This window comes from Camelus ferus, chromosome 12, assembly GCF_009834535.1.
Source record: "Camelus ferus isolate YT-003-E chromosome 12, BCGSAC_Cfer_1.0, whole genome shotgun sequence".
NCBI lineage: Eukaryota > Metazoa > Chordata > Mammalia > Artiodactyla > Camelidae > Camelus > Camelus ferus.
The window spans coordinates 9,142,091-9,154,867 of NC_045707.1; the positions used below are offsets into that span (position 1 = coordinate 9,142,091).

General features: G+C 56.6%; 1 protein-coding gene across 5 annotated transcripts in view; it reads left to right on the top strand.

The window, feature by feature from the left end:
- The first annotated feature begins 1,481 nt into the window (after positions 1 to 1,481).
- Positions 1,482 to 12,777, top strand: part of FBLN1 (fibulin 1) — a 77,866-nt gene continuing 66,570 nt past the window's right edge. For 3 of the 5 annotated variants that reach the window (XM_032492438.1, XM_032492436.1, XM_032492441.1), the window contains exons 1-2: positions 8,012 to 8,037; positions 8,965 to 9,059. In XM_032492438.1, coding sequence (XP_032348329.1) covers positions 8,027 to 8,037; positions 8,965 to 9,059 — 106 coding nt within the window. In that variant the 5' untranslated portion in view covers positions 8,012 to 8,026. Of the gene's footprint in view, positions 1,705 to 8,011; positions 8,038 to 8,964; positions 9,060 to 12,777 lie in introns of those variants that run through there. The other 2 variants (XM_032492437.1, XM_032492440.1) reach the window with 2 other exon arrangements.

The following is a 12,777-nucleotide window of genomic DNA, read 5'->3' on the forward strand; positions in this document are numbered from 1 at the left end:
CAGGCAGTTAGCAAGCAGGCCCCTTTCCTGAGCTTTTCTGGACTCTTTGCAACCCAAACTTAGGAGGCATCCTGTGGGGAGATGATTGTTTTGTCTGGTTTTGATTTTTAAATCTAGCATTCATTCAGAAAGGGGCACATAGCAGAAGTGAACAGCTTGAGAAATTTTCCCAGACTGAACCCAATCTTGAAATCAATACACAGATTTAGAAATCATCCCAACTAGCTCCCCAATCCCTACCTTGTGCCACCTCCATCACTAACCCAACTGCAGGGTCATTGCTCTCCTGGCTTGTAACTTGCAGGTCATGCAGTAAGTGTTCCTCAGTGTCTGGCTCCATGGTAGCACCTGTCTGAGAGCTGTCTGTGTTGCTGCCGGGTGGTAGCACTCTCACTTTTCAGGGCTGTATAGTGCTCCACAGTAACTGCCCAAGTATTTTCATTCTGCTGCTGGTGTGGTTGGGCCATTCCTAGTTGGAAGTTACTATGAACTGTGCCGCAGTGAACACTCTGGCACATGACTCTGTCTCTTGGTGCATATGACATGCATATGCCTTTCTGCTGGGTGTAAACCGGAAGTGGACTGCTGGGTCCCCTACACTTGGCTAATGGTGTTCCCATGAGTCTCACCCCATTGCTCCCCATCTTCACCTGCTTTTTGTTGTTGTTATTTTTTAAAATAAATCTATTTATGGTCCCAACAGACTAATTCATCCTCAGTAACCACTGACTGGTTGCAGCCATAAATTCCTGCACAAAGAGGTGGCTCTCGCAGGCCCAGCTCAAAGGCTGCCTCCTTTTCGACAAAAAAAGAATCTTTTTCTCTGCCCTTTGGTGTCCCGGGTTCATCCCACTCCACTGGTGTCGGGATGTTGGTGGAGTCTCTGGGCCGCCAGACCGGCGGTCCCCGGAGGGCAGAGCCAGGTCCCAGCCCGGAACATCCCTGGGGTGGGCCACCGACCCGCAGAGCTCCGGGCGACTCGCGCCAGGGTGGTTGAGGGCGGGAAACCAGCAGACGGCGGGTTCCGGGCTTTTCTCTGGGGAGGCGTCCCGCAGAGAGATCCCGGAATGGATACTGCCTTTATTCCCCCTTCTAAAGGCGCCTCCGACCCTAGGGACCCCTCCCTGCCTGGGCGCCGGGACCCTCCCCCCGCTTCCCGCGGAGTCGGGCGGAGCTAACCTTTGATACCCAGCCCGCCCCTCCGGGGCATGGGTGGGGAGGGGATCGGGTTTCACTGGCGCAGGGGGGTGTGGGGTGGTTGGTGGGGGTGCTTCCCGCCCGAAAGCGCCCCCCTTCCCCGGCCCCTACCAGGGAGAAGTTTGGGGTCCCGGTTCCCACCCTGGCCGTGGGTCTGCGCGCCCCATGGAGCGGGGGTGCCGGGAGGGAGGGGGCCCGGAGGTCCCGGGCGGGGAGCGGCCGAGGGGGAAGGGAACCGGGCGCCCCGCGGCCCCGCCTCCGCCGCGCCCTCCTCCGGGGCGGGATAATTGAACCGCGCGGCCGCGGTCCTGCGTTGGCTGCGGAGGCTCGGCCGGAGCTTGGAGCCCGCGCTGCCCGCCGCGCCCGGAGCCGCGCCCCGCGCCCCGCGCCTTTGTCCGCTCCGCCGCCCGCCGCCCGCCGCCCGCCGCCCCATGGAGCGCGCCGCCCTGTCGCGCCGGGTCCCGCTGCCGCTGCTGCTGCTCGGCCTCTTGCTGCTGGCGGCCCGAGGTAGGGGCGCGGGTGGGGGGGGGGCGGCGCCGGAAGGGAGGGGCGCCCGAGTCCACGGACCCCGCTCTAGTGACCCCCACACCCCAACCACCGCGCCCCTTGGGAGTTTGGGAGCTGCCGGCGCTGCACCCCCACAGCGGTCCTTGGGGTGGCTGAGCTGAGCTGCCGTCCAGGCCCCGGCGACGTCCCCCCCACTACCCCTCTCCTGGCTTTCGGCCTAATCACCGCGCTGACCTGGGGACTTGTTTTAAAGACGGCTCCCCCCCAGACACACCATCCTGCAGGCCCTCTCACCTTCCGCCTGCCTCACCCCTGGGGCTGAGGTGCGGCCCAGGGAGAGGAGGCTCCTTGCCCCTGGAGCCCCTTGGCATACCTGTTCTCCCTGCCCCACCTCCACCCCTAGCAGGGGCCGTTGTACCCAGCTTGCTGATGAGGAAACAGACTGGGGACTGGGGAACAGTAATTCGCCCGAGAGAAAAAACTAGTCATGGTGTAGGGGGTGCACGTGAAGGAACCAAAGAGGAAGGGAGTAGTCTGGAGGTGTCAGGGTGATAGCTTTGTGTCTGGGGACCCCCTGCCCTCCTGGGACGCAAAGGCCCCCAGGCAGAGGCTCTGCCGGCCTCCATACTCAGCTGTGGCTGGGGACAGGCCACTTCCTTACCCACCCGCCTGGTGGCCAGGGGGTCTCCACTAGCAGACCTGTGGCCCAGAGCCCCCAGCCCTGGCACAGACAGCACTGGGATGGCAAACACCCAGCTCATCCTTCTTTCTAACTTAATCCTCAAGGCCTACCTCCTCGGGGGTGACCATGAGGCCCTGCCGATCATAGCCATGACCTTTGACCTCTCTGCTGACCCGTGGCTCACCAGTCATTAGCCAGGCCTGCCTTCCTGGGGCCAGGCCCAGATAAGAGCCCCGACCACCCTCGGAATCCGGGATCCTTTACTCTGGCTGAGTTGAGTTTCTTTTAAACTCTCTAGTAACCACCCTCCTCCTGTCAAAGGTCACTTGTCCCAGCTAATGCTTGCCTGGAGTCAGGGATTCACGGAGAGGCTGGGGGTGGTGGGGAGAGCTCTGCAGGGGTTTCTTTGGCTCTCTGGCTCCCTGTAGCTGACAGGCATGGAGTTCTGGCTGTTCAAGGCATTGGCTCCATCCTGGGCACGTCCTGGGGGACATCCCTTGGGGGAGATGGTGGGTGGAGGTGTAGGGCTCAGCGTTGGTAGCAAGAGTCATCCCAGGTCCTGGGCTTACAGGACGCTTCTTGGAGGAGACAGTGTTTGGGCAGGAGCTAGTCAGGCAGCCAGGGAAGGAGGGGAATTCAGGTGACCACTGGCTGGAGTCAAAGCCCAGGGAGGCATCCGATGGGGGACCACACAAAGACTCCTCTTGGAAATGGAAGGGGCCCCAGAAATCACCTGTATTTTACAGACAAGGAAACTCGAGGTCCGAAGAGAAGGCATAGTTGAGCTTTCCCAAACCTGCTTCCCCAGATTGCTGTTCTTTTTTGCCTACTGTTTGAGAAGGGTCCCCTGCAGCCTGGCAGGTCTGGCAGTGTCCAACTTTGAAGGAGCAGTGAGACTTGCTAGGCTGGAGTGGCTCCCTAGCCCTGACTAATGGTTTACAATGATCTTCTTCATAAAGAAGGTCCTAACTTGAAGTGTGTAAAAGAAACCTTTTGATTGCACGCAGATGAGAACGCCTGTGGCCCTTTGTTTCCTTTAGGAGGTCTCTCTTTAGAGTTTTAACAAGTTTGATGTGGTTTGGGGAGAGGGAGTTAGAAGACTGCATGGTTCCTTTCTGTGCCTGCAAGCTCAGAAGCTGTAAGGTTCTCTGAAGCCTTGTAAGGCTGAGGGTGACACTGTCCCCACCCTCTGTGAGCAGTGAGGTCCAAGAGGAAATGTGCAGCTTAAAAGTGGTCGCAGAAAAGGCCTTGATGGTGAGCCTTTTAGCTAATCTGCTGAAACTCATTTGGCGACCTGGCCACCAAAATGGAGTAGGACACTGGCCTTTTGTGCCAAGGGGCAGAGTTGGAACCACCAGTCTGTCCTGGGTCTGCCTGTCCTGTTGGGCTTTGCTGAGAGCCAGGGTGGGAGGGAGCAGAGAGGAGGAGGGTGCGGGGAAAGACGGCTGTGTTTTCTCCAAGACTTTCTTGGCCTGTGGCTCTAGCCGGGCAGCCTTTCTGACTGATTACAGAGAACGTCCCTGGGAGAACAAAGGGGAGAGAGGACTTGGCTTGGAAACACGTGGCTGCACCAGTGCCGTTCCTGGAAGTTTCCCAGTCGGGTGGCGGGGGCCAGACAGACGGAGGGGGGCTGCTGGAGCCCGAATGCATGAAGATGAGACTCAGGGTGCCTCGGGGCCAGCGCCAGGGCCTCTCCTGCGGGGCCACAGCTCTGGGTCACGCGCCTTCCCAGCCCCGTCCGAGGCCCCCTCCAGCTCAGTGTGGCGTTGATGGTGTGTGTACGGGAAACGCGCCTCACTCACCGCCGGGACCTAGCAGGCCGCCACGGGCGTTTGTGGGACCACTGACAACTTTGCCTGTCGTCTCCCGGAAAAAACCCATGGGGTGGTTTGGTGGTTTTCTCATTTGTAAGATGGAGATAGCAGAAACCTTCTTCTTAGGTGGCCTTGGGGATGAGGGAGAGAACACAGGACGGTGCCTGATGTGGGAGCTGTATTATTATTATCTGTTATTTGTGTTGTTCCTTTCTTGGAGTAGGACAGTTTAGCTCTACTAAAACTGCATTTCCCCAGCCAGGAGCTGGGAAGGAGGTCTAAGAGGGCCACAGAACTGGTAGCTGTCAGGTGCCAAAGCCGTGTTGGTGAAGGTCATGCAAAGTGGCCTCAGCTGGCCTCTTTTGGCACTCCATCATCTGTACACTGACATCCGCTGAGGGCCAGCTCTGTGCCAGATACTGTTCTAGGTTTTGGAGACATGGCAGGGAGGAAGAGACACCCTGCCCTTCTGCCCGTGGGGCACATCCCCTGGGAGATCCAGAAAAGTGAACAATTACAAACCAATTCCAACAAGGAGAGAGTCAGGGAAGACTTCCTGGAGGAAGCAGCACACAAACTGGGATGTGAAGGAGTGGAAGGTTGGCTAAGTTTTTGGGGAGGGCTGGGAGTCGAATGGGGAAGGGTGCTCCAGGCAGAGAGAAAAGCATGGGCAAAGGCCCAGAAGGTGAGAAAGAACATGGGACTTCCCGGGGTTCTGTCTCCTTCCTCATGCTTGGAGAAGACCCCAGTGCCTCGCACCCTCTCCAGCAGCGCGCTCTCGCCTCCATTCCTTTGAAGGTGGGGCTCTGTGAGCAGTGGACGCTGTGGGTGGGGCAGCTTTGCAGGAAAATAGTTCTAATAGGGTACACGAGTATCTTGCCAGTATATTTCATACAGCAAAATGTTTTTCTTTTTGCAAGACGTCAAATTATAACAGTTTTATCAATAAATGCTTTTGCAGGCTTTATCTGGTTCCAGTTTCCTTGTAATGATCTCAGATGTGGCTAGATAAAATGGGAGGGGGGCATTGCTTATACAACTTTCCTGGGATCAGAGACCCTTCTGTCTAGAGGGGAGCTCAGAGCTCAGAGGGTGTAGTGTTAAGGCGAAGTCATCTAGCTCGTAGCAGGCTTGGCTGGACCAGAGGCTGTGCCCTGCGGGCCGGCCCTCTTTCCACCGGGCCACCTCCTTTAACCCCCAGGCAGGTCCTAACTAGAGGCCAGGGCCGGAGGGAGTCAGCTACCTACGTGTTATCAGGAGGGTCCTTCGTCCACCCGCCCAGTGGTGGGGACTAGTACTCAACCAGAGCAGGGAGGCTGGTCCCAGCTCTGAACATGACTCGAGGGGGCTTGAGCAACTCCCACACCCTCTCTATTCTGTTCCCTTCCGTATGGAATGAAGACTGTGCTCTGGGAAATTGTTATAATTGAAGTCTCTTACATTTAGTCACTAATTTAATCCTCTCAACAACCCCATGAAGTAGGTACTACTATTATTTCCGTTTTATAGAAAAATAAACTAAGGCCCAGAGCAGTTGCTGCAGCAGGTGACATGATCCAAAAGGATAAATGGGTTCCAGAAAAATACTGTCTCAGCCTGTTAGCATAAAAATGCTCTGAGAGCTGGCATGTTAAAAACCAGTCCTGGCAAGCAGCCCTTGCTCAGGACCCCGGGTAGTAAAAAGAGGACAGGGGACCCCATACTCCTAACCAGTTGGCCGAACAGCACTCCAACTCCATAAACCAGTGCTGTGTGTACCAGAGGCTCCTTTGAAAAGATAGGCATTTTCCGCGGGGGGAAGAGGGAGACCCCAGAAGCCAGAGCCATAGTCTGGGCCCTTGAGGGGCTCTCAGCCAGCTTGACAGGAGGCAGCCCCCCCACAAGGTGACAGCACCTGTCCTGGTTCAGATCCAAGGATGAGCCCGTCCTGTGCTGGCTGGTCGTGCAGCCCAGGGTCTGGCCTGGCCCTGCCTCTCCCTCTGCTGTGGCCTGAGTCAGGCCCTCCTCGCTGCTGTGGTGGGATGGGGCTCAGAAGCCCCCCGAGGAACCCAAGGTCGAGGTCATAGTGCTCCTCCCACTGCAGGGGGAGGGGTGCCTGTGGGGTCGGCGGGCTCTGGCTGCGGGATGCTGGGAGCCGTCTGGAACTGTCCTCAAGGTGGAGAGTCACCCCTTTCCTGGCACTTCTGTGAAGGAAAGTACTCTTGGCGGGTCCTGGGTCCTGGACACAGCAGGGCGGGCCCAGCATCTGAAGAGGACGGTCCTGGAAGTTGTCATGTTCCTGCTTAATCTGTTGGGACACTGCCCCCGGCTTTGCCAAGTAACCTTGCCAGAGCGCTGTGCCAACACGGCCAGCGCCAGGAGTCTGGAAACCAGATTCCCACCCAGCTCTGTTGCCGACTTCCTGGGGGATCCAAAGCACAGGGCCTCCGGTTACTCCTTCCCAAGGCCAGCGTCCCAGAGCCTTCTTTTCCCCACGTGAAGGGTTTGTGATATGCTGCACGGCCAGCTTCAGGCCACTCAGAGGGGACGCCCCACAGACAGGGTCTGGACCCGCTGGGATCTTACTCAGGCCCAGGACGGGGTCTGTGATGGGCACTCAGCCGGATCTGGGGAGGACACGGAAACTGCAGGTCAGCTGAGCAGCTCCCTTTACATGGATGGGGAAACTGAGGCCCAGAGGGGAAGTGCTTGTCTGAGTTCCCTTAGCTGCTAAGTGCTGCCATTTGTAGGCTGTTTTTCAGTTCTGTTCAGCCGACAGTTCCCAAGTGTCTCCTGTGAGCCTGGTCTGGCCACTGAGGAGCCGTTTGTCACACATCTGAGTGCAGCTTGTACCTCCATTTATTCAGCACGCGCTCGTTGAGGGGTCAGGCCTTGGACTAGGCCCCAGGGACACGGGATAAGGGCTAAGGTCCGGGTCCACTCCTGGAGTGTGTGTGTTGGTTGAGTCTCCTGTGGCTCTGGACCGAACTACTGCAACCAAGTGACTTAAAACAAGAGAAATTTCTCCTCTCACTGTCCTGGAGGCCAGAAGCCAGACATTCAGGTGTCTGCAGGCTCTGCTTCCTCCAGAGGCCTGGGGGAAGACCCGTCCTTGCCCCTTGCAGCTCCTGGTGACTCCAGGAACTCCTTGGCTTGTGACTGCATCACTCTGCCCTCCTCCTCTGTCTCTCCTTTGGGCGTTTCGAAGGACACTTGTCATGGGACTTAGGGCTCACCTGGATAATCCAGGACAGTCTTCATCTTGAGAGCCTTAATTACATCTGCAAAGACCCTCATTCCAAATAAGGTCACGTTCATAGGTTCTAGGGGTCAGGACATGGACAGGTCTCTCTAGGGGCCGCACTGGACCCACTGCACAAACCAGTGCACTAACAGTAAACGCAGAGACAGATGCACTGACGAGAGGTGTCGAAGGGATCCATGCGGCGACGACACACACCGTGGTAGTGGGGCAAGGGTGGCTCCCAAGTGGGTGGCGGGGCTGGGGATTATGCTTGAGCTCAGATGTGAATGGCAAGGGGCCACCTGTGACAAGCACTTGGACAAAGGGCACAGCAGGCGCCAGGTGCCTGGGAGGGACCGGAGGAGGGAGGAGGGTTTACCACTGGGGGTAGAGTAAAGGGAGGGGAGTGGAGGATGCCTGAGAGGGCGGCCGAGGTGGGAGGGGCCGAGGCAGTCGTGCAGGGCCTTAAAAATAAGGGTGCAGACTGTGGATTTTATCCTAAACCCACTGGGAAGCTGGGGGAGGCTCTTCAGCAGGGGAGTGACGTTACCTGACTTTTATTTCTAGAAGTCTCTCTGTTCTGTGTGGTGAAGGGAGTCGAGAATGGAGGTGGAGTAAGCCTGGGAGGGGAGGGGGGGCTCCTGCAGGGTCCAGGGCCAGTGACGCCCTGGAGGGGTGGTGGTCTGGGGGCTGGGGAAAAACGGACAGATCTAGGGCGTCTGGAGGCAGAGTGGACAGGACTTGCTGAGGGCTTGGGTGTGGAGGGTGAGGGAGATGGAATAATTCAGGCTGACCCAGTTATTTTGGCCCGGGCCTCTGGAGGCACGATGACTGCTAATTACTAAGGCGGAGAAGCTGGACTGGGGTGGGGGTCAGAGCTGTGCATGGACACCCTGAGCTTCCTGTGAGATGTCCAGGTGGAGCCTGGGCTCAGGGGCGAGGCCAGGCTGTAGGCAGAAATGGGGGCATCTCCACTCAGAGAGGAGGCTGGACCGGACCACCCGGGGAGGCAGAGAGGGAGGGAGGGAGGGAGGAAGGACAAGGGGACCAGGGGCCATGGGACTGAGCCCTCCCAGGCAGTTTGGTGGGGGAGGAGCAGCACTGCGCCCGCCTCCTCGGGGGTCCCCAGAGCCCTGGCCGGTGGCGGGGATGCTGCGGGACTGGCTTTCAGGTGCCAGCTGTCACTGGTTTTATGCTAACGGCTGAGCCAGTGTTTTCTTCTTTTTCCTTTCCCTTTCCTCTTCTCTTCTTCTTTTTTTTTTTTTTGAGCCAGTATTTTTCTTAAACGTATTTTTCCTTTTGGATTGCATGGCCTGCTGGAGAGAAATGTACTGTGATTGTGTTACCTACATGTGCTTTGTCGCTTTGACATGACTTCTCCCTGCTGCACTGCTCCCACATCATCCCCATCATCCAGTATTGGTGTGAGGACCCCAGGCACAGAGAGGCCAGGCAGCGCACCCGGGGGCACACAGTTGCTGGGTGGCAGCACCGGGATTCGAACTCGCGCAGCCTGGCTCTTGCATCATATTCTTAAGCAGGACACTGAACGGCCTCACTTCACTTTCCAACCGAAAAGTCTCCATTCTTCTAAGTCCAGCTTCGGGGGGAAGCCAGTCTCCATCGGCGTTTTATGGTGAGTGTGTGTGAGTTTAGAGTCGAGGCTGGATTCAAATGCTGCCTCTGTGTTTGTTGCTTGGCCTCCGGCAACTTGCTTTATCCCTTCCTGTCCCCTGGTTCATAAAGTTGCTAGGATCACAGCTAGAGATCATTTGTCCGTTCACTCCTTCATAGACATCTACTGCGTGCCTGCTCTGGGACAGGTGTGCGGCAGGTGCAGAAGGAGATGCCTGCCTAGCCCTCATGGCACTAAGTACACACACAGGTAATTGTTTGTGCTAAGTGCTGGGTGGTTCGGGGGAGCAAAGAGACCATGGAAGAGAGGAATCGCATCCGCCCTGTGTTCCTGTGTGCGCACACATGTGCGTTGGGGTGGGTTAGGGAGGACTTCCCGGAGAAGAGGACCTTTGAACTGGTGTGGGTGTGAGCGAGCTAGCCCGCGGAGAGAAGTGGACCCGAGACCACGCAGCCTGACGGAGCTTCAGTTTCCAAAGGCCGAGTGCAGGGGACGCGTGGCAGGTGTGCATACAGTCCGAGAGGCGAGAGGAAAACCAGGGGAGATGGGTCCTACAGGAGGGGATGCTATAGCCATGTCAGGGTAGGGTGAGGACGGTCACGAGTCTGCTGACCACCCTCTGCTGACCACCGCTCACTGAGCTGTACCCTACCCCCCTTTTTTGGGGGGGTGGTAGTTTAGGTTTATTTATTTACTTATTTTTTAACAGACGTACTGGGGATTGAACCTAGGACCTCATGCATGCTAACCACACACTCTACCACTGAGCTATACCCTCCCCTGCCCCTTTTTAACTTTTAAAATCATCTTTATTTTGGTTGCAAAGTTACAGTTTACTTTGTTCATTAGTATTTTCACCATTCGCATTCGAGGTCTCCTAGCTTGCCATGGAAAACATTGCATTCACTGCCAAGGTGGTATACAAGAACCCTCTAAAATACAACTTGAGCAGGTTAATCCTCCTTACCAATATTCAGATTAGTGCATCAAAACAACATCGACTGAAAACAGCAGGTGACTTCATTGGTAGAACATCCAATTCCTTTCCTAATGAAAGGCAGCACAAAGTTGTACACAGACACTCAATTTTTTAAATGCCTTTTTAAAATTCACAAAACATAAAATCGACCATTTTAACCGTCTTGAAGTGCACAGGTCAGTGGCATTAACACACTCACACTGTTGTGCAACCATCACCATCATCCATCTCCAGAACTTCCTCATCTTCCCAAGTGGAAACTCTGTCCCCAGTAAACACTTACCCCCTCCCCCAGCCCTTGGCACCCAGCATTCCACTTTCTGTCTCGATGGATTTGACTGTTCTCAGGACCTCATGTAAGTGGAATCATACAGCGTTTGTTCTTTTGTGACTGGTTTACTTCACTTAGTGTCATGTGGTCAACAGCACACATTCAAAAGAAGTGTTAGGTGTAATGGGTGCTCAGTCGTCAAAAACAACAATCAATGGAGAGTTACGTCCCCAACGTGATTTTAACTCAAGGATGCGTATATACCCATTGTTCTTCAGGACATCAAGGAAGGTAAATAATCGTCCACAAAACCGACTGTCATCCTCAGCACAGTCTTCGTAGAACAGCCAACTTGGAATCTTAAGAATCTGAACCCAAGATTGACAAAGGAAGGCGTTCAGCCCAGAACTGTTTGTCCCGATAGTGAAATATCAGAGGTGACGCCAGGAGAGGGGCAGTGGGTTAGAGCTGATACTTCTACTCGACGGTGTGACTCCGTGTGCCTGACGCGGTGGCTTAGAAAGGAATTTAAGGGGCCGAAGGGGTGAGAGGTGGTGAATGAATGGAAGGGCCGTCTTGGCGAAGATCACCACACATCAGGCTGTTTGTCAGCATGAGGACAGAGATGTCTGCTCTGACCTCTGCCTCGTCACTGTCCAGCCTGGCTGTGGTCCCCTGTGGACTCCCCATGGCCTCGCTGATGGGCTGTGTGGAAACATCCCCTTGGCTGGTGGGGGCGCCTCCCATGCAAGGAGGGGGCGCTGACCCCGGCGGCTGGGAGGCTCTGCTTTGCACAAGTTCCAGCTTTGTGGCTGCTTGGAGCGTTCCAGAGACATTCCAGGTTTCTGGACTGAGCAGAGGACTTAACATTTTATTGTCCCGCTGAGAATAAGGTTCAAAGTGCTCAAGGCTCCCCAGCAGGAATCATTTCCACGTGTTTCTACAGCACAGGGCACGAGGTGCCCCGCCCGCTGAGCCGGCTGCGGGCGTCTGGCTCAGAGCCGGGGGAGGCGCAGGGGCTGCCCCCGTCCCTGGGCCACTCTGACCCCACGGTGGGGCCGTGGCTCCCCCATTTCTCGTGGGCCACGGCAAGCCAATCCTCCTTGTTCCTTTCCCACTGTTTGGTTGCTGTAATCTAGCCACTGTTTACTGGAGCTCACGATGTGCTCAGAACTTGTAAGGAAGGTATCCTATGGCTCAGAGAGGGGAAGTAGCCTGCCCGAGGTCACAGAGCAAGAAAGTGCTGGAGGTGGGATGGGAGCCCAGGGCTGTTTGGCCCAGAAGCTGACTCTCTTTCTGCTCCACTCTGTAGTTGCCTGGTGCCAGCTTTGTGCTGAGGTCTGAGAGGATAGGAGACTGGCCAGCTCATGTGTAGGGGTAGGGCTGGACAGAGTGTTGGGAAGTGGTGAGTTTACCCCAGACCAGGCTGCAGGAGTGGGTGAGAGACTAGAGGGGGGGTGGGCGAGGGCTGGAGAGAGGCTGTGAGAAGCCATGAGGGGTGAGACCCTGGGCAGGAGAACTGAGGGGGCCTGGCTGGGGTTGGGGTGAAGCGGGAGCTGGGGCAGCACAGGGGACATCAGTCTCTGTCTCAGGCCACGTGTCTGGGCCCCAGTCATCCGGCACGTGGACCACGGGGCATGTTTATCTGTGGCAAGAGATGTCCTGCGATTTGTGATTGCTTTTCTTAGAGTCAATTGGAGCAAGAGTGACCGAACGAATGAGTGGGAGCCTCCGCGGTCACCCCCGTTAGCCATCCTTTGTAATGGGCCTCCACGTTTGGTGCTGGGAAACCCGTGACATCGATTTTATCTGAGCCTCATCCCCTGGTGACTCCCCCACGTTCACCAAACAGCTTTGTCGGGGGACAGCTAGGGTGCGGACCAGCCAAACAGCCAGGTTGTAGTGGACGGGCAGGCTTTGCTGTGGGGTGGACCGTTATCCTTAACCAGACCACCCTGGACTTTCTCTGCCAGCCTGCGGCGGCTGTGACAGTGAGGATGGGGCAGGTACACCTTCTGCTCAGGGTTCCCGGAAGCCCTGGGGTAGGGAGGCTGTCGTTGTCGGGGAACTTGGCGAGGCCCTTCCTCCTCCTGGCCTCAGCTCCTCAGCCTGGCACTGACTGGTGCCCGTCGGGCTCTTTCTGGAGGTGACGATTGTTTCCACAGAGCATTAAAGGGCACAGTGTTCCGGGTTCAGGTTGTCTGCAGAGTTGCTCAAGGTGGCTGCCGACAGATCCTCTAAGCTGGTGTTTCAGGACACATGGGTCTCGTGCTGAGCCCAGGAGTGACCCTCTTCTGAGGCCACCCCTCCAAGGGCTGAGCCTTGGAAGAGGAATGAGTTCAAACAAAACACCCAAGGCCCTTGGTGCCAAGAAACGTGGCCAAGCCCCGTGGGGTTTACCCCATGGAGCACTGGGAAGCCAGCAGTGCGGAAACGTGGTGCTCCGTAAAGCCGTCTTTGAAATGTCC